Consider the following 25,382-nt stretch of genomic DNA (forward strand, 5'->3'; position numbering starts at 1 on the left):
TTGGTCATCCAACAGGGGGTTAATTTCGGCCTACGCATCATCGAGTACTAAGCGGCAGAGTTCCGTCCGCTCATTTCACACGTATTCACGCACTGGTCCAATCGGTCTAATACTGGCCACACCTCTCTATAGTCTTTACCTACCTATGGATGACGTTGTTGCTGTTATAACAACCAACCAGAACTGTAAATGAAATGGGATTTAGGTTGGAGCGCTGCCCCGGGCTGTCGAAGAAAGGAGCACCCAGTGATATTATTCGTCTAGCTGTTAAATCCGCTACAGTAAGTACAGTCTCCCACAGTACACAACTTCTGCAATATGTTAAGAACTAAATGCTAGACCGAGCTTTTCTGCTTGAGTGCCGATGGTCCAATGACTACGCATGGAAATGGTGTGGAGTCTGCAAGACTTTCTACGTCCTGCGAGTATTGCATTGGGGCCAAAGGGCTCTCGAAATAACACACGAAGAAATGGAATTCCATCTGTTCTGCGTTTTCCTGAGAATTATGGTAAGTTGTGCAATTTCCCATTAGCAACAGTCAGGATGATGCCGATAACCGGGTGGGTGACCTTTGACACCAATTCAGTCCACCCCTTTCCTGGCAAACTAATCAGCAATCTCACCCAGGGCTGCGAGCTCTCACACATCGGCTCAAACAGCTGCATTTTTGAGCACACAAAACATCGAATTAATGGGTCATCCGCCGTATAGTCCTAACTTGGCAGCGAATGACTTCTTTTTATTCCCGTACGTAAAAAACAAACTGAGAGGTCAACGTTTTTCGACAACTGAAGAAGCGGTTGCGGCATTCAGAATGCATGTTTTGGAGGTACCTCATTCAGAGTGGCAAAAGTGCTTCGACAATTGGTTCAAACCCATGCAAAAGTGTATAGATCTTCATGGAGAATATTTTGAAAAACAATAAAGTGATTTTCGATGATTAAAATTTGCTTTTGTTCTCTAATCCCGAAATATAAAAGGCACCCCTCGTACCATATTGGAACCATTAGAATTACATTGAAAAATCTTTAGATATATGTATGTATATAGATATATATTTATATAATGTTTTATCAAATAAAACAAATACTTCAAATAATGTTGTACATAATCAACTTACTTAAATTACATAACTCAGCTCAGCTTATCTATTTAAAATCATCAATTTGCATTATTGATATCTATAGAATATATGTATGTATATATTTTCCTTTATCGACTTTCAGTATTTTTATTTGTAAGCGTAATGTCCAATTCATAATACACACTTATACACATACATGTGTACCTACATAATAAATAAAAGTGGAACTAATTAATTTTTTGTGTGGTGAATTCCTTTTTTGTTGTAAAAGCAAAAAAAACATTCCCCACAAACTTTTAAAGAATGTTGCTGAAGTTCACGGCCGGATATAAATCCAGGTCGTTCCGCTAACGTAAACGAGTCTGTCGTGGGGCCTGTCACGAATTTTGGCATAGGAAGGGACTAGGAGAGCACGTTCTATATTTCAGAAGCTCTCTGCTGTATTTCTGCATAATTATTATGTTGTAAAAACTAACAGACAAGAGGTAAGCAAAATATGTATGTACTAGCATTTCTACTTTTTACTATAAAATTTCGCAATAATTATTTTTTTTATAAATTGATTTTAAATCAATATATGCGCTACAATTTTGTATGTGTTAGTATGCATGTATGTATTCATAGCATCAATTTTAGGAATACTACAAAATATCATTTTTACATGCGCGGTCAATAAATGTTTACAATACTGTGATGTGCTTAAATACAATATTTTTATTTTTACTTGCGATTATCCCCTTACTGACACATCTGTATTTATAATGATGCATTTTATTTATTACAATATCATTTTTTTTTTTCTAATAAATAGATAAATTCGGTTATGCTGCTATGCAGTGTTCAAAATACATACAACTCATTCATGCTACTAGCAAAAAGTAAATAAATACGACTTGTGGCAAAAATTATTTTTCATTGAATTTAAAGCACAATTCATGAGCAAATTCGCATTTTGCTCGAATACAAGAAAACTGTATATGGATATATGTATTTGGGTGCCGACTAAGCAGATGTCTTGACATTTGATAGTCTTCATAACACTTATGTTAAGAAAATAAATAAATAAAATATGTAAGTTTTGCAATTATGCAGGAATCACTTGTTCCTTCAACCATTTTATGGCTCTAAAATGCGCATAGGAAGACGATTGTAGGGATTTGCAAGATTGACATTAGCAGCAGACAACAATTCAGGACGTTCGGCCAAAGTGTCGGAAAGTGCGCGGAATAAAATGTCTGCAAAAAATTTTACAATAATTAGCAAATGATTACGATACATATATGTGATAATCGTTGTCAGCATACGTAAAACTTTTTTCTGCAAATCAATTGGTATAACACCAAGACTTCCTTCACGCTCCAAAAACTCGGTTAATTTCTGTAGCTCGTGCTGTGCTTCATCGGAGCCATGAGACAAAGATTGTGCGAACATAATCTGTTAAGCGTTGACATTGGAAGATAAATGTTTGACTAATGATAATTTCAAGTAACATACCTTTGCCAATTTATACAAAATATCTTCCAAAGTGTATTCATTGTACAGAAATTGCGATATTTTAGTTCTTTCGCCGGTCTCGTCATAATCGTTTAAGTCTGTTATTAAGGAAAATAAATAATGGATTTTGCATTAAAAAACAAAGATAATGTAATTTAGTATAATCCAGGTTACCTTGATTACCGTCATTGTTTAGCGCTTGCAATTTATGCCAAACTGATATATTTTCCACCGATTTCGTTGGATTCTTATTGCTAGCGTGCAAAAGACGATCCAGTCGTAAGTAAGGGAGCAAAGGCTTCTCATTTATTGGTAAGACAGTTGTTGGTGCTATCGGTTTGGTTTGCGGAAAATCGAACATTTTCTGAAATCAAATCGTTTTCAATGAGTAAAAGAAGTAAATAGTGCACATTTCAACAAACTTTATCAATGTTGAAGAAATTTGGAATTAAAAAAAACACAAACTTTTGTGGGAGATTCAGTGTCGTCTGCCATAATGCAAGGTGTCCGGTGGCAGCATTAGGTTTTAAAATTTGCGTGAAATATTGACGAAGGATCTTAGACTTCACCCTTTCAACATTCAAATCATGCAAGTGCGTAAGCCTAACGAATACAACTCGCATAAACATTTCTGCGAGCCAATGTTGAAGCGATTTCGTACGGTAAACACTAGCTTCTGGAGCGATGAGACCCATTTTCATTTAAATGGAGATGTCTGTAAGCAAAATTGCTATTATTATAGGATAAAACCCAGTTTTAAAATATCAACAACAACTACACATTCTCAGAATGACGGTTTATTGTCAATTATCAAACATGCAGAGCATGCTGAACCATTATTTTCTACCAATAATGAGAGAATATCATTCACCGGACACCCTGCACATAAGTGAGGCCTAAGCGTAACCCAAAAGAAGGGTTCAATCCGAGAGCAAAAAAATCAGTGGACTCCGCTTTAATTCCTATGTGAAACAATTGTTTTGATGCAATTCGGGAAGGCAACTAAATAATTTTCACAAAAGTGATCCATAACTGATAGTTAACAAAGAATTATAATGATTTAGAATTTAAAACTTCTTTCAAAATGCATAAATATATATGTATAGGGTGTTTTTTTAGAGGTTAGGTTTTCAAGATGAAATAAAACGTATATATTTTAATGTTATGGCCAAGAATTTAGCTTTATTATAAAGATAAGGGTTTGCCATTATGTTTTAAAAATGATTTCGGGCAAGTGGCCGCCGCGGCTGGCTCGAATAAATTCCGAATATTCATTATGAAATGTCAAACCAAACTGAGCATAAATCAAGTGACAGCTGTCAAAAAGACCATCTACGAAAAAAGTAGTGCCAACTTGAAAACCTAACCTCTAAAAAAAACACCCTTTATATATAATTCACATATCAAGTGTGGTAAACAACAAAGTATCATACGTATAAAAATAAGCAGCTGCAATTCTGGGCCATTCATCTAACGAAGATAGCAAAACTGTGATAAGAAATTACATTACACAAAAATACATCTTTTTTAATTTTATTATATTTTTAATCATATAACTGGTGATTTTTTAGCTATTGTCTTTTAAAACAGCTGACGCACGTTTCGTGTTTTGTTTCACTGTCAAACATCTTCAGTTTGGCCTATAATTTAACCATGAATCCTCTTACAAACGAACATGGCTTGCAAATCATTGAATTTATTATAAAAATGCGTGTTCTGTTAAGAAAGTTTATCGCGCGCTTCTTCCACTTTATGGTCAGTTTAATCGACCCACTGAAGCGGGTATTCGAGCTGTTGTGACTAAATTTAGAACCAAATTTATATTATTGGACATCAAACCACCAAACGCTTACGTACAGTCCGAACTGAAGAAAATATCGCAGCTGTATCGGCCAGTGTTAATGATGATCATCAATTATCGATTCGTCGCCGTTCGCAGCAATTGGGCCTCCGCTACTCAACGATGTGGAAAATTTTGCGAAAGAATTTAGGTGTGAAGCCTTTCAAAATACAGCTGGTTCAAAAATTGAAGCCGAACGACCTACCGCAACGCAGAATTTTTGGTGAATGGGCTCTTAGAAAGCTGGCCGAAGATCTACTTTTTTATCAAAAAATTGTGTTCAGCGACGAAGCTCATTTTTGGTTCAATGAGTACGTAAATAAGCAGAATTGTCGATTTTGGAGTGAAGATCAGCCAGAAGAATTGCAAGAGCTACCAATGTATCCAGAAAAGGTCTTAGTTTGGTGCGGCTTATGGGCTGGAGGTATGATTGGACCGTACTTCTTCACATGTGGTTTCAGCAAGACGGTGCCACATGCCACACAGCACGCGTAACAATGGACTTGTTGAGGCGAGTTCGGTGAACATTTTATTTCACGTTCGGGACCTGTCAATTGACCACCCAGCTCGTGCGATATAACGCCTTTAGATTATTTTTTGTGGGGCTACGTTAAACCTCATGTCCATTCAGCCAAGCCTGCTTCAATTAACGCATTGGAAGACAACATTAAAGCATTTATATGTGAGATACTGGCCGAAACATTGGAAAGAGTATGCCAAAATTGGACTAAGCGGATGGACCATTTGAAGCGCAGACGCGGTCAACATTTGCATGAAATAATCTTCAAACATTAAATTATATGGACTGTACTATCGGGTTCAAAGCCTCAGGCATAAAGCCCCAAATGCTAGAAAATTTGTTTTCTAATAGCGGTCGCTCTTCGACAGGTAATGGCAAACCCCCGAGTGAAATTCGGCCATGAAGAATCAGTAATCTGCCGTTCGGAGGCGGCATAAAACTGTTGGTCCCTCTATTTGTGGAGTCGCGCACCACAAATAGGAGGAAGATCTCGGCCAAACACCCAACAAAAGATGTAGAGTAAATTCTTATTATCATTATTATTTCTTAGCGGTTTTAATACAAATTTCTAAATAAGCCAAAAATAGTCGATGATCCAATGTTGGACATCACAAAAACCAGAATTCGAATTTTAAACTAAAATTCCTTCTCAGTGATGCTTTCTAATATGTCTCATACATACATACAATAGACATTATAGCGTTATCGAACGAACGATTTTGAAAGAAATAATTTTTTTTTTTTAAATATGAATAAGTGTAGAAAAAATTAAAAATATACACATGTCCTTTTACCTTGTCTATGTTGATATTCAAACCAGCTTCGGGGAAAATACGATTTGTATAAGATTGTTGTAGGTACTCAATGCCAACACGCACCTCTCGTAGAAATGCCAACGCGTTTTCACGCGAAATCTATTGAGCAAACCAATCGGAAATATTTACAAATACTAAATTTTCATACAAACTTACCACTCCTCGATCGATAAGCTCTTCAACGGCGCGTGCAACACCCGCCTCATCCCCAGTCCAAAACACGTACTGGGCCATGTCCAGTGGTGATATTTGTCCATTGTGACGCTTGAGAAGATCTCCGACAGTCTATTGAAAATATAATATTAGGAACCATGAATATGGAATAAAGGCGATCGCACGAAGTAGGATATAATATTCCTAATATAAATGTTTATATGAATCGCTATAGGCATTCTAACGAAACGCAATGAGAATGAGAATGAGGCGGGTCGAAATGGAATAAAAAAAGCTGTGTGTAAGTAGTATCGATTTTTTTTTGTTTGAAAGGCTCATGTAAGCCACTATGTATCCAAAATGACATCGCTCAATTTACTGGTTGCGGTTTCGCACTATTGCATGGAGCCGAGAGTTACAATTCGCAATGACTCTACTGCATAGATCCAGCTAAATTTTATCAATGAACTGGGTTATGTTGACTTTGAGCTGCGGTCAATGGCAGCTAATTGGAAGAGATATACGATTTCAGAAACCCTCTGAAGAAAAGGTGTACCAGTTTCAAATAACACGAGCCTGATGTCCTAATTACGTACACCTCCAGGAAATATATTCATACCCACAAATTGTTGGAACAAGGGGAGGAATTCGCAACGCAATTCCATTCCTATACTATTATATTTATATTATACGAATTTTCATCCATACTTTTTGAAACTAAGACATTTCTTCTGATACGCACTCAGACTATTAAAGCTTTTAAAACTTCAATAGTAATTGCTAACATAAGGTGCTAAACAGAGTCCGGCTAATGGACATACCACTACAGGTATTTTGAACAGAAAGCGGTTTGAAGAAAAAACAATTGCAACTTCCTTCTTAAATTTTATTATAAGTTACACATTCACGTTAATATCATCGCTATCCATGGCAATATTACAATCCTCACTGCTCATCGGCCAGCAATACTACTTCCACAAAAATATGCTGATTTCAGACGAAGGGCTATGTATGTGATTGAAACCTCAATAAGAGTTATGAGCATGTTATTTCTTCCTCTTTTCCAAACGAATTTGTTGTAAAGATTCAAGTTGTGATCAACAACTTAATACCCATCTATAGGATATAGTGGTGCCCTGGGCAACGATCTACTATCGGACTTCATGCATGGAGTTCAAACAAACAGGTTCATCTGGCTTTCATGAATAGTAACCAAGAAGCGTTGGAATAATCTGGATAAGTATATGCATATATTATCACATTCACGCTGGACAACAGTCGATGAATAAAAAACAGGAAACTTCCGAAGGTTTTCAAAGGCGAATACGAACACGGGAATACAAACAGGGCCGTGAAAAACCAGGCTCGAAGCTTCTTACAATAATATATGCAGGAACTATGCAAATGAGTAGAAATTTGTCAGAAGGCACTTCGAAGAATGTGTTTAACCTTTCTATACGACTACTTCTCCGAGGAGAGAGAAAGTTTGGGTCAAATTTCGTTAAAAAGGTTGATTAGATTTATCAAGGATTCCCAATGAATTTGAGTTACGAAAAGGGATACTTGTGGAAGCTTTTCTCTCTACCACAATACGCTTGTTTCGTCACCGAGTTACCTCTGTAAAAACAATAGGTTTATTCCAATCGAATATGTATGTATAACCTGCATTCTTATATTTCCTAATTTTCAACTTTTCTTTAAGTGTCTCGAATACTTATTATTCCTCTTTGTATATGTACATATGTACATACATATGTAGCTAAAATTTGAGAAAAATCCATCAATTTATGTTCACTTAAAGAAACATTTCCGCATAAAGAGCGTTTGCTTCCGCCTGTGCATTATGAACAAAGCACTAGTCCATACACAAATACATACACCCTTATATAAGGCCAACAGAAGTAAATTTATGTAGGACTTAGCCATGTACATACATACATATGTAGATATTTTGCTTTTAAGTTTCATCTTTTGAAAAATTGCATTAAAACTACTTATTGGCCGGTTCTTTTGTTTCCTCCTTTTATTGAGCAGTTGCCAATTGATAACTTGTATCTACTTATGAAGCTGCCAACTATTCCAAGGATAATTTGCATGTATGACAGTTTAAGTTTTACATATATGTAAATGTGCATATTAATGTATTAATAAAATTTATGTGGGTTGTGACCAATCAGTTATTTGCAATGGACTTACTATATTTGCATAAAAGTGACTGAATGTACACCATCCCAGCAGTGAAACCAGTGATGTAGTGAAATGGCTACAAGCCTTGCGGCTACTGCTGAGTAGATTTCATTTTAGATTTGGTAGATTTGATTTTACTTGATAAAAATTTAAATAATAAATGTATGTTATATAATATTTCTTAAATATTTACAATTTACACTTCTATTTTATTTTATTTTATTTTTTATTTTATGTTTTATTTAATACTTAATTATTGATTAATTCAACGTCGAGTATTTTTTTTAGTAAATGATGTTGTACAGACTTTTATTTTTATAAATCTATTTTTATGTCTACATTTTTGTGCCTAAGGGATATATAATTTTATTCACATAACACATTGTATGTGAATCGAGATATATATAGACATATGTCCACCAAAATGCTCAGAATGATGAGATGAATCGATTTAGCCATGTCCCTCTGTCCTTTCGTGCGCACGTTAATGCACGAGCAAAAATTAATATATTTATTTCAATGAAACTTGGTACACAAGGAGTTTGGTATTGGAAATGGGCGATATGGTTCAATGACCATGCCCACCTGCCATATAATGGTAATTTTCAAAACACAAAATCGTGATATCTCTGATATAAATGAAGCAAAATTACTCAATTACAAATAAATAATCCAAAAAAATTCGTGGCAAGTAAATAAAATTTTGAAAAATGGGCGGGTGGGTGCGTATATCTCGATAACAACTTAATAAAACTCGCCCAAATTTGGTGCACATATTGCTCCCCATCTCATTTAGATCAGACATAGTTACAATTGAGATCGGGTTAAAACCACGGCCACTTTTTATACGTTAAGACTCAATTTATATCCGTCCATCTGATGTTATAAGCTATAAGTCCCATTGACTGTCAATTTGTTTGATTTAAAAAATTAACAGTCAGCCCAAATTACTATAATTCTAGTAAAATGCGCGCATGCGTATAAAGTTCGGTTCGGACTGAATTAAGCATTGTTTAATTGTTTTTTACACCAATTCAACCGTAAAGTCAGCGGGTTTGTCGGAAATTACTTCTAAGAAATTATCAAAATTAGTTATAGTATTATATTATTATATATCCGGAAACTGGTATTAGTTCTGAACTATCGAAGATAAAGATGCAACAAGCGAGCAAGACTCCCTAGGGAATCCCCGACTAAAGTTCACCTTTTTTTGTTTGTTTTTGCTTTTATGAAATGCAAATTCACTATGCAGACACCAAATTTGAACCAATGGATTTCACTGCAGGGATGTGATTGAATGCGGTGTCAATGTGTGAGGCGCAAACTGTGCCACTTTTGCTTAAGACCGAACTGAACTACGTTTCATCATAAGAACCTGTTGTGGTGGCATTAAGGTCACCGAGCGACGTTGGGCTGTTGATTTGATTTGTTCAGTTAACTTAGCGGACGGATTCGTTCCCATAATTTCTTTCTCATTCAAACCGACAGTTTCGACGTCGAGCGGAAGTGTGTCTGATTCAACAGCAGTTGTACTTTTGCCATCGCTGTTGCTTTGGATGGGTGCTTCAGTGGTTGTCGTTGTTGTTGTAGTACTAGTGGAAGTAGAAGTGGCGGACGTTGTCATTTTTGTAGATGTAGTTGTGGTGGTTGGAAGCACTTCCGGATTTTGACCAAATGCCAACCGTGCGGCACCATAAAAAGGCTGTACAGTACATACACATACATAGATACAATTATGTATACATGTACACATACACAAAATGCATAGTAACATATAATATCAAGATATTTGTAGGATATTTATTTGCAGAATTTGCATTTCTTGCTTTTGTTTGAAAATTATAATGATGACAATAAATCAATGATATAAAACTTACCTTAATGGCAGACGGTGCAGGCGGATTGCCACCAGCGGTTATAGCGGTACCACTTTCAGCAAGTTGCTGTTGACCTGAAGTGGCGCCGCCAGCCTCTGCTGGAGCTTTGCCACCATTGTCATGTTGTAGGGTGGGTGGACGATGCATTCCGCTACCCTCAACCGGTGATTGCTGCTCACCTCGAGTATCGGGAACTACCGGAACTAGCGGTAACTCCGTTGTTGTGCTTTTCTCCAGTTTCGTGGTAATCGCAGGCATTTGTTCTAATTGATGCTCCAATTCTTGCGACTCACTTAGTGGCTCAGCATTAACGGTTTTATCGACGTTGTACGGCTCGAAGGTTTCATCTGGGTATGTTGGTTTTTGCTCTGTAACTTCTGCATTTTCATTGTCATAATGGCCTTTTAATTTCTCCAATTCAACAACATCGGTGTCGGACTTAAGATATAGAGGCCAGAAAAATTTTAATAGAATTGAGATCAATTAGACTACCAAATAAGCTTTTACAGTACGTCATAATTTATTGCAACACTCGATTTAGGCACACCCTAATTAATTGCAACTCTGCAAATAACTTCATTGAAACCTTTAGTAGCGTTTTAGTGGGAAATTCAACGTCAATTTTTGGTATTTTAGAACCGTTATTTTATGCTACTTTCCGCATGGCGGTTTTCGTGAGAAGTGTTTATTAGTGAGCTAATCGTGCAAGAGCGGACACCGTAACCGAATAGGTGGTGCATGAGTATCATTCGGAAGTGCACTGGTTCGAAACACCTGACATGAAAATTATAGACAAACCTTTTCTATTAGCGGTCGCCCTTCGGCAGGCAATGGCAAACCTCCGAGTGTATTTCTGTCATGAAAAAGTTGCTCATAAAAAGCCATCTGCCGTTCGGAGGTGGCATAAACCTCAAAACGCGCGCCACGAATAGGATGAGGAACCCGGCCAAACATTCAAAAAGGATGAAAGCGCCAATTATATTTATGTACATATATGTATAAATATATATAAACGTGTAGGAGGCTTTTATGTGTCTACTGATGTGTATTATTACATCAGCTGGCAGGAGTTTCGTTCCATGCTCATTTATTTGCAACAGCCCTGGTTTTCATTATGTTGCAATAACCGAGAACGTACTGTGTGTGCATATATGTATGTACATGAATAGGTCACTAGGGGTAAAATAGAGATATATATAGTATATGTATTGTACATACACATAAGACTTAAATATTTGAAGTATGCACTCCATGCATATCGAATATATAACCTTAATACAAAAGGTCATAACTCATATTTTTACGAAATCGAGTTTTTAACGGATTTTGATGTAATAACTTCTAAATAAGATTTTACAAAAAAATTATTGCATTGCTAGGTAATTTTTGCAAATGTCTTCTTACGCCAATCATATTTGAAACTTGTGAACTAGACAGCGTATACAAACAGAGAATCAATGGTCAAAATAAAAATTTCCATCACTCAAAATCATGTTTTTCTTATAATATTTAGTAAAAAAGTTATTCAAAAACAAATTTAATGATTCATTTTGTACCACCTCGAAAAAGCATTGACATAAACTTTGAAAAAAGTACCATCGATTTGCTTATACTTTGCTTTTTTTGTTTCTGTTAGATTTTTTAGTCACTTATTTTCTTCCGCTGTTAAGTAATGCTATACTTCTACATTTAATGTAAAACTAATTCAAGAACTCACATGAATCTCTAAGCCACTCTTTTTGAATCTGTATGTATTCTCACCATGTACAGAAGGGCCTGTGGGAGAAAAAAGTTATATCAATTCACCTTTATGTACACGCGTATGTATGTATATAAGTTCACCGCTGATTTGTGGTCACAAGCAGTAACCGCCTAAGTCGACTTAAGAAATAATTGAGTTACTTGCTAACGTGTTCTACTAACAAAACTATATACATAGATACATACATACGTACATATGTAAGTATTAGTCGAAGCTTATAAGCAGGTATTACTAAAGCTGGCCACAAACAGGTTACAATTCCCAGCGATTTGTTGCACTTAGAAGAAAATCCATCGTGCATGGCGAAGTGCGGGCACAAATCCCAAGTTATTTGAAATTTTCATTTAAAAGGTATTTTTTGTTGTTCTTTCATCCAAACCTGTTTTTTTCTTTTTTTTTCTTAAGGGGTAACACCACTGTAGAAATTTCAAAAAATTGATTTTTTTTTTATAAGCTTAAAAAATTCTTTGAACCTTTTAAAATACGGAACAAAAAGTTTTATACGTTACCGAAGTCTATTTCATAAATATTTTAAGCTTTTAACCAAGCGTTAGTGACTGCTACTTAACGACTTCTCCAAATTTCCAAACTTTAAACGCGTTTTTCTCAAAACACGTTTTCTGAAATTGGCACGCAGCATAACTCAAACAATTTTAAATATTTTTAATCAGGTTTTTCACTACGTCTGTATAATAACCTTCTTAAGAGAAGAGCGTAGGGGATTTTCGATAGATTAATTTAAACGATTGTTATAATTATTTAAGTGCCGTTTTTTTAGTCCAAAATAGAGTGTTTTCCTTCAAATGCTTGTTAATTCCACAAAAATAAATATTTTTTAAATCCCCTACGTGTTTCTCTAGCTATTTTTATCTAGATTAAGAAAAAAAATGTTTCTTTGTTCCAGATTAAAATTTGCACCCTCTGTGCTGCGTGCCGCGGAGCTCCTTCAAGAGAAACCACATTACAAAAATGTCTCCAATGCCGCCATTTTGTAAAATTTTTCGATCAAACTTTGTAGTTTTGTATTTTAGTATATAAGTAATAACTTCCCTTCTATACAAAAAAATTCTTTAAAAATCGTGTTTATTTTACGCGTGTACAGTGGTGTTACCCCTTAATGTGCATCTAAATAACTGCAACAGCAATCGCTTCATCCGCTTTTTTGTTTCGCATGTTAACAGTTCGGCGATCGCAGCGAAATGATGGTTTATGGATTTGTGTACAATGTGTGTGGTATGGACTAGGCACAAATCGCTGGGAATTGTGCCCTGTTCGTGGCCAACTTAACAAGGAAGGAAGTGCTATATTCGGTCTCGACCAAACTGTATATACCCATGCACACTTTAGTAAAATTTATTTTGAGCAGGTTTGGAATTTATTTTTGAGTCAAACAAACTCATTGACAATGAAAGTTATAGCTTGTAAAAGCAGGCGGACGAATGAAAATTTAATCCGAATATGTCAAAAGTATGCGAGGTTTTCCTCCGACCTGAGTAATAATTCGGATCGGATCCAAATGAGGTGGGCAGCAATACCAAATTTTGGCGCCCCAGTAAACTAGCCCTGTCTAGTGTACCGTATCCCCACCAAATTTTGGCGCGTTTTATTAACTCACTCTCCAACACATTTACCCAAAAGTGGGTATGGCACCGTCCATTTTACAAAATGTTACTTGTGTCGTATTTCTTGTTTGGGATCATCACTTTTACGAATTTGAGTAATTTTGTTATCAGTTTTTTTCCTTTTTGGAAAATTACCGTCATATTGGTGGTTCGCGATTTCGCCCGATATTTTCAATACCATTTTGCCTCGGACAAAGAATAATATGTGCACCAGGTTTGGCTGAAATATATAAATTTTTGCTCGAGTTATCGTGCGTTCGAATGTGCGGGCTGCTAAATCGACTCCACTCATCATTCTAAGCATTTGGGTATACATATCGCCCATTTACTTCAATAGTATCAAAATCCAAAAAACCAAAATGTTGAGAAAAACGTTTTCATAGTTTTCAAGTTACGATGCATCTCTAAGTAAAAGTTAAACATGTTTTCATGCGATTGTATGGATAGATATCGCCGTGAATTTTTTACATAGCACAGAAGAAGATATTGTGTCATTGCTGCATACTTTTTTTTTATTATTATTATTATTATTTTGATAAGACACTATTGAAGTAAATGTGCGATATGTTTACATCTATCTCTATTCCTTTACAACCATCTGTTACATATATGAACATGCATATAAAGTGTTTTCTCTCGAAATCATAATTTTTGACTTAGGCGATTATTGCTGTGACAACAAATGTATAAAAAGTTTTATACAAATTTAAGGCAATGCATTCCTTGCAATATGTTTGTATATATGATACTAAAGCCATAAATCAAATAAAATCAATATTGGCATGTCAGCCGGATCTGAGTACCGGGATCGCCTGCATTGTATTTGCCGAATTTTGCGACACAAATTTAGTTGACATTGGCATATTTTCCGTTTAGAAAAAAAAATAAAATTGAGTTTTTATAGGAAAAAATTAAAATATTAATAACATCAATTTTTAAACAAAAGCCCTACAAATATACATACATACGCTTGCAAATATGTATAAGTATAATACATATACATACTATATATACATATGTATGTAAGTACAATTTATAGAAATATAAACTTATATGCCATATTTAATATTTACATACAACTTACCGAATAAAAGTGGTAAATTTATGGTTGGATATGCATAAAGTCCAATGACTCCGCTAAATAACCAAATCACTGCGTGCAGTCGATGCAAAAGCATTTTAGTCTTTTTTGTGGCGTTTGACCTAGAATAAATCAAAACCCGAAGGTACAATTATTTGGTTTTTTAGTTATTAAGTTGGATTAACTAAATGAGCCCATAACAAGCCAAATATTTTATAGGGCTTATCAAACCTACGTATCAAACTAGCAAATGTTATGTTTATGGAATATCGATTCCCTTTAATAACGCTTCCTTGCAAACAATTTCTACTTATAAATACTTATTGCGGCAATCAATTCAGCTTTATTTCACTTCTTTTAAAAACTTGTATTAGTTAAAGCTTCAGCGGTGACTTGTAGTGGCTTTATAATAAAATTACATTTAATCCTTGTAATAAACAACATTTAAAGGATACAATGACCGTCATCGACTGCTAAAGCGCAGTAGTTATTCACAACTTAATCCATTCACACTTACACATCTACACACATACCTACATCGCTCGGTACACGAGCGCCCATTCTTACAACATATTATGCGCTCGCGTTTCTAAAAATAGCATGAAAACACCAACAAATCGATATTCCACAACAAAAACAAATATACAAAAATGTAAAGCTAAGGAAGAACAGTGCCAACAACGTGACACGGACGGGGAATGCAATAATGTATTATAGGCAGCCAAAGACCAATAATGCGGCTCATTTCGCAATTGAAAGCATGGGAGGCATAGATTATGATTGGCGCAAGGTGGTTTAATCCACCACTAAAATAATTTGCATAAGCTGGCCATTACAGTACATAATTGTTTTTATTATACACTTTATAAATATCATAGTTCTGGTTAAATATAAATAAGTATATGGGTGTCACAGCGCCCTTGAAAAAAATACTCTTAAAAATAACAGTGTATAACGTAAGCCATATATTGTATAGGCAGAATATCACTTCCGCTTTAAATTTCTCGGAGTGTACGTATTCAACAACATTCTTGCTTTCCAGGTCACCTGTAAAAGTTCAAGGCGACTTTGTCGTTGATCCCTTATAACAAACAAGTCATACAGATTATTTCAAAATGTGTAGAAATAAAAAAAGGTAAATATCTTCTTAAACGGTAGTTTCAAATTGCACATTCACTATTCCTAGACATATCATAGCTTCTCACACACTTGTATTTACTCGTGCACCCAGGATTACATTGATTTATATTTCTTAGCTTTTCAACCACTATACGGAATTCTTTTTACCATTTTTTGGTTATTTGCTTCATTTCGCCAATCAATTACATACCACTTAAACTTATGTCAACACGTCCGCTCTGCTTGAAAGTAAAAAACACTTTGTTTGCCATCATCCTTACCCTAAATAGGTTTCCCTGTTAACCGCTTTCCATTGAGCTTTCAAACCACTACAGAAAGCTTTGAAGCTTCAATTGCACATTTGCCAAATAACCAAGGCGAATCTTACAAAAACAAAACTCATGCATTATCTCTATTGAATAGTTTCTTTGTTTTTACAGTACATTTGTTTTATTAATATTATTATTTGACAACATGGTAGTTTACTATTAATAATCGTAAATTAACTACATCCAGGGAATGGCTCTGTGCGATTCTTACGGAGCACAAACTGTATTTTGCGATTCATATCTTCATTGTAGATTGCTTTGCATTTCTCAAAGTTTACACGTCGTCGTACCTACAAGAGAAAGTCAATGTTTTATTTACAAATATCCCTTTTGTTTTAGTGCGATTTGACTGATATTAACCTGAAATGGTTTCTCATAGAAGCGTGTTCTTCGGAACTGATCGAATATTTCCTCTTTACCCAAAATGCGATTTAGTAGGCGGCATGCTTCCTCTACATTATTTTTTTGCACCATCACGGTGCGCGCCATGAATTGTACATGCCTCATCCTACTATTTTTATTTTATAATCGTCAAATATATCTACTTTATAACAAATTCTGTAACTTTAATCACTTCGTTTATATCACATTCACAAAATTATTTGCGGCAATTGCGACACAAACAGCTGATTTATTTTCATCCCCTGTCGTGAACAAAACTTGACGACCAGGTGTCGCTTAAATCAATTGTTTAGAGAACGAGCGAACATTATTTTTTGAGGGCGAAATTCGGTTCAATTTCGACAAATTTTATATATGTTGGTGGAAAACGCAGACCAGGGCTTTAAAAAAATAAATAAAAACTTTTAAAAATAAAGGCTAAACTTTCCTTTATTATGTATGAATAAAAGGGGAGGGAGCGTGTCACCTCCCACTATCCTCATCGGAAAATGCAAGGACGGGCCAGTCTAACAATGAAAGTCAAAACATCCTAGGGTTCCTGTATAGTCCTCAGGAAAACCATAAAAATTCCGTTTTTTAATGAACGTATTTGCTAACTGTACAGAAATATCGTTGAAGAAAAATTTATAAATTAATTGTTAACCCAGCAGGCAAAAGCCAAGGTTTTATAATTAATAATGTATGTGAAAATGTTGGTTTCCCGTAAAATTTATAATTTGTCGCTGCAATTGAACTTCGACTGTGGCGTTTTCACAGCATATTTTCATGTATACGAAATATTCGTAGTGGAAAAATTACAAAATAAAAATAGGAATTCAAAAGCGATGTGTTTCTTCTAATTTCATTAGCATATGTATTAAACATTTTTAGCGCATAAAGGCAGAATAAACTATTTTCTTTTGCTCGAAAATGAACGAAGTACATTGTACAGTTTTTTCGAATGAAAAGTTATGCGATAAAATGTTCATGTTAAAATACATCTCGATAATTTTTCCGAACGATATAAAATTGACAGTTCGCATGCGATAGCTTATTGCAAATTGAAATGTGGAGTTATCTCAGCTACAACAACAACTTCATATAAATAATGAAAACCGATACATTTACACTGCCTTACCGACAAGACACGAAATCGCAATACTATACTTAGTGATGTTTAATTATAAATTATCAATTATACAGCCACAATGTACCGATAGGAACAATAAATTAAATTAAATAATTGTGTAAGTATGGTTCCGATCTGTGCATAATTTTAAGAAACCGAAATCCATATGTCAAAAGATGCCGAGAATGAACAAATCATTTAAGTGAATTAAAAATTTATTTATAACAATAATATATGGAAACTATGGGAATAAAACCAGTTCGAGTTCAATTTGACTCCAAGGAAACTAATGATTTGAGTTTGATGAGTGTTTGGTATAATTTCATACTTATCTCAGCTTGGAATCTCACTCTCCATTTTCTATTACGCACTATTTTCAGATGGCATTTACTTGCCTTTGCTTCGTATTGAAAATTTACACTTTCATCATCAGTTTCGTTAAAGAAATAATTATTTTTTCAGTAAGAGCGCTTCAACTTTTGAACTTTTTTGAATAAAACACTAACGGTTTGACTTTTTTAACTAATTTTTTTTTTTTATTATCGAGTTTGAACATATACATTTAAGTATGAAATTCGATTTCTTTTGCATGACCACCGCGTGCACGTTTTACGAAGTCCAGTCGTTGAACCCAATTTTCGACCACTCTTTTGCATAAATCGGCCGAAATTCCAGCAATTTCGCGTTCAATATTGGCTCTGAGCTCACAAATCGTCGCCGGCTTGTTACTGTAGACCAATGACTTCACATAACCCTAAAATGGGATGGCTTGTTAAATGGACCGTTAAATGGCCGTAATGCTTTTAAAGGAGCAGCAACAGAACGATTATTTTCATAAACACAATTTGCAATCGTTACTCAAGTGTGTAGCGTTCCATGATGAAATGTATACTAATGAAGTTTACAAATGACAAGCGAAAAATAAAAAATATTGCGTCGTTCGCCCTCCCTATCGGAAAAAAGTTGAAGCGCACCTATTGAATAACCCTATATTTGTAATATATTTTTTCAACTTTTAATTTCTTCGGAATAGATAAAAAAACTTTTTAAGCCCAGCAAAACATAGCGGTAGCTAAACTTAAAACATATTCTAAGATAATTAATTTTTATATATAAATTTAAGGTGAATTCATAAATTATTAGCACAGCTAATGCTTTTCTCGTTGTCGGGGTTTGTATGACCAAGTGTTTATGTTTTGTTAACAATCTGATGGCTGGCGAGAGAAACTTTCACTTTGGAACACAAATTATCGATGTCATTTCCGGACGCTATTATGGAACAATCGTCAGCATAGGGGACCAGTGAAACTTCTTCTGGTGATTGGGAGACTTTCGAGATGTAGAAGTTGAAAAGCAAGGGGGAAAGGACACCACCCTCCTGCACACCTTGCTTTATCCTCTTCTGACTAACGAATGCTGACCACTCAGATAGTTCGCGGACCACCTCTTCAGTCCTGGCACACAGTTGTTTTGCAGTTTCTGCAACCATTAGTGATGTCCATTAGCTCCAGTAGTCATAACATAAGATCCCTAATTGAACCAAGTAAGGTCTATAATTACTAGCATAAGGCATATATTATATATGTAAAATACCTTAATGAAATAAATTAAGGAATTCATTCTTTACATACAGATGTTTATGTATATGAATACATATTTCTTTCGAAAACAATGGATATTTCAAAATTAAAAATGTGTGCTATCCGACAAGAATAAATTAGATTTTTATGCGTCATATATTATATTTTCATAGAAATAAATGGTCAAAACTATGTGTCATACCGCAAGATACTGAAAGAAGTACCGGTACAAAAGTTAAGTTAAGTTCATGAAACACGGTAAATAGTAATCGAAAGAGCACTGCATTATCGTCACACACGTTTCTATTCTAGAAGATTCATGCGTCAGTCATTGTTGGTTGTGTGTTGATTTGTTCATTCTGTTCGGGAATTGGTGGGTTCGGTCTTCCACATTTTCTCAGTTGAAAATCCAAATCGCATTCGAGCATTCGAGTGAAGTTTCTTCTCGTCGGTGGTTTATCTTGATCGCAGTGTAACCACGTTTCTATTGTGAGTTTTAAGAAAAGTATTGTGTAAATTATTCTGGAGTTGCTGGTATATTATTTATTAGAAGAACAGCTGCAAAACAAGAGATTAAAGCATTATATTTACAATTTGTGAAGGCAATTTGTTCTTAAGCTCAGTACTCTAGGAGGAAAGGTTATTAAGAATAGAAAATATCTAATGCTACTGCGTACTTACGATATGAAGAAAATAGACAAACGCATGATATTGAAAGTAATTCAAGGGCCATTTTAACATGTAATGTAGATTATTGTAAATGTAGGATGTAATTTTCACTGTATACGTACGACTAGTGTAAAAGAAAAGGGATGGAGTGACATTTACTTGGTATAATAAAATCATCTACATACATACAGGGCCCAACATGGCGTCAGGTCAATAGTTCGAAAGTTAAACATGTTGAACTTTGTATTATGAAAGTTTTTTAATAGCTTAAAAAATTTGCAAATAGTAACGGGTAAGCGAATGAAATTTGGCAAAGAAAATCTAATGGTAGACCGAGGCGGTGTCGAAGAAAAATCGATATTACTGCAATAGACTGCAACAATCGGAAGTATGCTCGTAATCCGTCGTTTGGCTTTGTTCGTGTAGTTTTGCTGAATGTGGTTGTTCCTATTCTACTCGTTACTTTGATGTGCATTTTTCTCTTTAACATAAAAAGCAGTTCGTAGTTAGGCACATACTTTCTCGATATTTCGTAACAGCAAATATTTGAAAAGTTCGTCTATTATTTGGAAAATATCTTGGCGTAGGTGTGTAGGAATACATTTTTGTCTACCTGGTAAAAACAAAAAAACAAAATGGAGTGATGATTTCTACCCGCATAGTATTGTCAGGCAGAAATTAAAAGAAATTTCTATTGAAAATAAGCAGTCGTTAACCCATGAATAAGTAGTAAATATGAAGTATTCGGGCTTAGTATTTATTTGGACTAGCAATGATACAAATGTGAGGGGTTTTAGTGCAATCTACAATTTTAAGACGGCTAAAGGAAAAATGGATTTATTGTTTAACGGTGTAGGGAGAAATGCACTTTCCAAAATATCTAGATTTTGGTGATTTGTATATGTACTACATAATTTACAAGAACTGCAACATTGGATTTTTATGTCAAATTCTATTCATAAATAGAAATATTGAAGTATAAATTTTTTTAACACTAATATAAATCAGAGGAATTTCCAGAAAAACTTGATTTTTCGTTCTTTTTCTTTTTTTTTTCTATATATAATATATATTGCTCACTTCGTGTATTTCTCTACACTTTTCAGATCGTACATTTTCGTTTGTTTTCCTTTGGGCAGCTGTGAATCTACTGTTAATTCGATTCATAGGCAATAAAGAATCACGAGAATAATGGTTAAAGAAACTGGTTATTATGACCTGTTGGGTGTGAAGCCCGACGCGACTGGTGATGAGCTAAAGAAGGCATACAGAAAGTTAGCGTTAAAATATCATCCTGACAAGAACCCAAATGAGGGTGAGCGTTTCAAAGCAATTTCACAGGCTTATGAAGTGCTGTCAGATCGCGAGAAACGACAGATCTACGATGAGGGAGGCGAAGCGGCGATCAAAAAAGGCGGTGCTGACTCAGGTGACTTCCGCAGTCCTATGGACTTCTTTGAGAAGTTCTTTGGGCCTGGTTTTGGCGGTGGTGGCCGACGACGTGAACGCCGTGGTAAGGATGTTGTCCATCAGATGTCAGTCCAGCTAGAAGAATTGTACAATGGTGCCACACGAAAATTGGCTCTTCAGAAGAATGTGATTTGCGATAAATGTGAGGGTCGAGGTGGCAAAAAGGGTGCGATTGAGAAATGTATGCAATGCCGCGGTAGTGGTGTAGAAACTCGTGTACAACAGATTGGCCCTGGTCTGGTACAGCATACCGAGCAAGTGTGCCGTAAATGTATGGGTACTGGAGAGATGATATCTGAGAAAGATCGTTGTAAGCAGTGCAATGGTCGAAAAACTGTGAGGGAACGTAAAGTATTGGAAGTACATATAGAGAAAGGAATGCGTGATGGTCAGAAAATTGTATTCAATGGAGAAGGTGATCATGAGCCTGATTCCCAACCTGGCGACATTATCATCTTATTGGATGAGAAAGAACATTCGACATTTGTTCATGCTGGTACTGATCTAATGATGAAAATGCCAATTCAGTTGGTAGAAGCACTTTGCGGTTTTGAACGCGTGATTAAGACTCTAGATGATCGTGATCTTGTAATACGGTCAAAACCTGGTGAGGTAGTCAAGCAGGAAATGACAAAGTGTGTAATGGAGGAAGGTATGCCGCTGTATAAGAATCCACTGGAGAAAGGTCGCTTGATCATTCAGTTCGAAGTTGTTTTCCCCTCCACTATTCCGTTGACAGTTATCCCCACTCTTGAACAATGTTTGCCCCCAAGACCCGAAGTAACTATACCACTTGATGCAGAGACAGTCGAATTGGTAAGCGCCTACAATGCTGTTATTTTAAAGTCGTATATATTCTGATTATGGTTTTATTAATCTTTCAGGAGGAATTCGATCCTAAGCAGCGCCGTCAACAACAACACCAGCGCATGGCATATGAGGAAGATGATCGTGGCTACGAGCAAGGACCCAGAATAGAACAATGTTCTTCAAGTTAAGCGCATACAACAAACATCTCCATCAAACAAATTATGTTTAATCGTTTAACTAACCCTACAAGCCGTGAACATGCAGAAGCACTACAAAACTAGATAAATTTTAATGAGCAAACAAACCAGCCAATGCGCCTGCAACAACAATAACGTCGAAATAACAAAAAGGATTTACTTATACTTACTGGAGCAATCACTGTATCGTATACGTGTTGGATCGATAATATGTATGATGTGCCGTTGTTTTGGTTTTTTAAACTACAACTTCGCCAGCATCGCATAAACTTTTGTGAGAACAACTCGCAATATAATTGTTCGGAATGCCCTTTTTTGCGAAAGTATCGACGGAATGTACTACATAAATCGCATTCTTCAAGGCTATTCTATTTAACTATAGACTACAAATTAGAAATTCAAAAGAAATTAATTATTTAAATGGTTACTTTAACGGCAAATATACTATAATACTTCAAGAGTAGTTTTCTTTTTATTGATTAATTAATAGTTGGCGAGTATATAATTTGTTAGGTGTTTGGATGGCTAGCTTCTCTAATTTGCGTTGTATGTCTTGATATTGTTCCAAAAATGAGACAAAGGGAGGGGCGTCCAGTTTTATGCAGCCTCCATGACAGATAGTTTTCGTTTCCACGACAGTCGGTTCTACGTTACCGAAACGACCCGGATTTATATCCGGCCAAGGACTATCACTCCAGCAGTAATCCCCGTATGTAAATATGGGGAATTTTTATGCTGCTACAACAATAACAGATAGTTTTTTTATCAGAAAGTTTTTCTGACAGAAATATACTCGGAGGTTTATCATTGTCTTCAGAAAAGCATTCACTCTTGGAATACGTTCTGGATATTGGAGCAGTTTAATTTCGCTCCTACTTAATGAAAATTGTCCTACCCTTAATCAGTGAATTTTCGGTGTGTGAAGGTTCTTTGCTTGATACCAACCGCCTCTTCACATATCCACACATATAGAACTCTCCCCTCGGGTATATGATGATCCCGTCATACAAATTCCCGAAAGACGAAATCGTGCCATTTATTTTTATATTTTGCCTGGATACCTTCTGTTTCTACTCAAAATAGCGCATGGAAGATACCTAATAAAATAATGCCAATGCCAATGGAAATGGTGCCTAATACTAGAAGTGTCCAAGGGAAGAAAAACTATTTTGTAGTTCGAAAACAAGTATTGCAAAAGACTCAGAAATAGCCATTCCCATGGCTACGTTACCGCCCCAGTAAACTATCTCTGACCAGCTGTCATTGAACCCAACCCTTGACCCAAAGTATATTTCTGATGCAAGCAGCGCGACGGGTGGTACCATCTTAAGACCTGCTCTGGCCTTAAGAGGCATGGGGAATGGCCCAAGACCTGCTCTTGGTACCCGCACAGTCTGTTCCGTCAGGCCAGAGTACCTCGGAATCTGACATCAAAATGCAATACCTACAATGGCTAGTGCCTTTTTCGGATTGGACACGTGACTACGTTGCCCCTTGCTGTAGAGCTCTGCACCCGCAACCGCCGCCCTCTCTCATCAGGCCGCAAAAACAAGAGGAGAATGCATAGCAGCGCTAACGCAGATAACCTCATGCGTTCCCTCACACCCCGAACAGCGACCGTCATTCCAAGGAGCTTTAAGGTCCTTGAGTTCAACTGCAACGGACGCATGAGCAAGAGTGATGAGATAATCGACTTCATGAGCCGACATGGAATCCCAATAGTTGCGGTTCAGGAAACAAAACTGCACGCTAGCTCCTACCTGATAACCAGATGGGGCTATAACGTGCACAGACAAGATCGCGAGCGAGACAGTGGTGATGGCCTAGCGTTTATGGTTCACCACACAGTGCAGTATCGTCTTGTGAATGAAGGCATCGACTCCAGGGACTGCACCTTAGAATGTCAATGAATAGCTGTGCGGTCAGGCAATGCCGAGCTTGAAATATTCAACATATAAATATCCTCTGTCACGTGTTAGCCAGCAGGATATCACCAGATATCAGAGGTGAAAGCCGAAAACCAGGCCGATCTCGAGGATCCCAAAATAAGTGATGTCCATTTAGAGATTCGGCAACTGGCAACTGGTAAGCAGACCAAATCGAAAGAGCATTTGAAAATCTGCAAAGCACCACTGGTGTGAGGAAGCCCTGGTCCACCATAAGTTCCCTGTCGAACCCGCGAAGCAAAATTACAGTGGTTGCACTTCGCTTCAGTGGTTGCACTTCGTCGGACCCGAAGAGATGCGCGAGCTATTTTAGCCGGCAATTTATATTGCATCCTCCGATCGACAGATCCAAATGCTGTGCCACCAGACGGCTACTAAAACTACCGAACAATCCGCCACTGGTATATTCCTATGAACTGGGGCTTTTTCAATTTCAAACGTTTATTAACAAAAAATGGTTACAAATTTAATCTTCAAAATAATATCCATCGCTAGCGACACATTTTTCCCATCTCTCAGGCAATTTGTGGATGCCGCCCCAAAAAAGTTGGCCGTCTTTGGCCGCAAACCAATCATCGCATTGAAGCGCTGCTCGGAAAGTGCGTGGCAGATCGATGCAAACAAATGATAATCGGAAGGCACCAAGTCTGGTGAGTTAGCCGCATGCACTAGAGGTTCCCAATCGTACGTCTCCACCAATTCCCCGGTCGCTCTTATTCGATGTGGCTGTGCATTGTCATCAAGAAAAATTACTTTGTGACGCCGATCGCCATATTCTGGGCGTTTTCGGTGTATAGCGCTGTTAAAATCGGCCAATTGTCGTTGGTAGCGTGCACCGTCAACTGTTTCACCTGGTTTTAATAGCTCGTACCAAATCATACCACGCTGATCCCAGAAAGGAGGAGGCCAAGGTGACCATCAACAAAGCAAAAGCTTCTAAAGTCATTGGCCCTGACGGACTTAACATGCTGATGCTGAAAAACCTGAATCCATTGTGAGTAGTATTTCTCACAAAGTTATTCAGCTTGTTCATGGCCACTCAAATGACTCTTGACAAGGGGAAAGCAGGGAGAGTGGCCCCAATACTGAAACCTGGAAAATCCGCCAATCTAGGGGAGTCTTACCGCCCGATAACTCTCCTTTCCCCAGTAGTGAAGACTCTTAAAGCCTCCTTAAAGACTCCTACTGCCACTCTACACGAAACACTTGACCTCAGCCACATACCAGCATGGACTTCGAAGAGTGTACGGCACCACCACAACACTAACCGCGGGCTTAACGAAAACCACCTCTACGAGAGAACTGTCCTGGTAGTG

At 36.5% G+C, this 25,382-nt stretch overlaps 3 protein-coding genes across 7 annotated transcripts; 1 reads left to right on the plus strand and 2 right to left on the minus strand.

Annotated features, from left to right (window-relative positions):
- Positions 1-1,036: 1,036 nt before the first annotated feature.
- Positions 1,037-15,822, minus strand: LOC129252927 (uncharacterized). Of its 4 annotated transcripts, none has more exons than XM_054891105.1 (11): positions 15,767-15,822; positions 14,440-14,558; positions 11,689-11,747; positions 9,972-10,409; positions 9,470-9,796; positions 5,911-6,039; positions 5,734-5,853; positions 2,754-2,943; positions 2,580-2,677; positions 2,390-2,519; positions 1,037-2,320 (listed from the first exon to the last, which is right to left on the minus strand). In XM_054891105.1, the coding sequence occupies exons 2-11, from the start codon at positions 14,531-14,533 to the stop codon at positions 2,202-2,204; spliced, it is 1,704 nt and encodes a 567-aa protein (XP_054747080.1). In that variant the 5' UTR covers positions 14,534-14,558; positions 15,767-15,822; the 3' UTR covers positions 1,037-2,201. The 4 variants fall into 4 exon arrangements, with proteins under 4 accessions (XP_054747080.1, XP_054747079.1, XP_054747078.1 ...); XM_054891104.1 differs by lacking the exon at positions 15,767-15,822 and adding an exon at positions 15,724-15,761 and having other exon boundaries at positions 2,763-2,943; XM_054891103.1 differs by lacking the exon at positions 15,767-15,822 and adding an exon at positions 15,724-15,761.
- A 117-nt stretch (positions 15,823-15,939) lies between these two features.
- LOC129252857 (28S ribosomal protein S21, mitochondrial) lies at positions 15,940-16,503 on the minus strand. Its single transcript, XM_054890990.1, has 2 exons — positions 16,245-16,503; positions 15,940-16,174 (listed from the first exon to the last, which is right to left on the minus strand). The coding sequence occupies exons 1-2, from the start codon at positions 16,389-16,391 to the stop codon at positions 16,058-16,060; spliced, it is 264 nt and encodes an 87-aa protein (XP_054746965.1). The 5' UTR covers positions 16,392-16,503; the 3' UTR covers positions 15,940-16,057.
- A 2,808-nt stretch (positions 16,504-19,311) lies between these two features.
- On the plus strand, positions 19,312-22,580 carry LOC129252930 (dnaJ homolog subfamily A member 4). 2 transcript variants are annotated; one of them, XM_054891118.1, is made up of 3 exons: positions 19,312-19,613; positions 20,750-21,929; positions 21,998-22,580. In XM_054891118.1, the coding sequence occupies exons 2-3, from the start codon at positions 20,835-20,837 to the stop codon at positions 22,109-22,111; spliced, it is 1,209 nt and encodes a 402-aa protein (XP_054747093.1). In that variant the 5' UTR covers positions 19,312-19,613; positions 20,750-20,834; the 3' UTR covers positions 22,112-22,580. The 2 variants fall into 2 exon arrangements, with proteins under 2 accessions (XP_054747093.1, XP_054747092.1); XM_054891117.1 differs by having other exon boundaries at positions 19,312-19,463.
- Positions 22,581-25,382: the final 2,802 nt, after the last annotated feature.

The sequence above is a fragment of the Anastrepha obliqua genome, chromosome 1 (genome assembly GCF_027943255.1).
Source record: "Anastrepha obliqua isolate idAnaObli1 chromosome 1, idAnaObli1_1.0, whole genome shotgun sequence".
Classification (NCBI taxonomy): Eukaryota; Metazoa; Arthropoda; class Insecta; order Diptera; family Tephritidae; genus Anastrepha; species Anastrepha obliqua.

Bases quoted from the DNA above. Each gene is read 5' to 3' on its own strand.
- LOC129252857 (XM_054890990.1), bottom strand. From the start codon at position 16,391: ATGAGGCATGTACAATTCATGGCGCGCACCGTGATGGTGCAAAAAAAT. The intron at 16,175-16,244 runs GTTAATATCAGT...TTTCTCTTGTAG, and splicing joins TCTATGAGAAACCATTTCAG to GTACGACGACGTGTAAACTT.
- LOC129252927 (XM_054891103.1), bottom strand. From the start codon at position 15,746: ATGAAGCAAATAACCAAAAAATG. The intron at 14,559-15,723 runs GTAAAAAGAATT...GATTTATTCTAG, and splicing joins AAGCAAATAACCAAAAAATG to GTCAAACGCCACAAAAAAGA. The intron at 2,520-2,579 runs GTATGTTACTTG...AACGCTTAACAG, and splicing joins TTTTGTATAAATTGGCAAAG to ATTATGTTCGCACAATCTTT.
- LOC129252930 (XM_054891118.1), top strand. From the start codon at position 20,835: ATGGTTAAAGAAACTGGTTATTATGACCTGTTGGGTGTGAAGCCCGAC. The intron at 21,930-21,997 runs GTAAGCGCCTAC...TTAATCTTTCAG, and splicing joins ATGCAGAGACAGTCGAATTG to GAGGAATTCGATCCTAAGCA.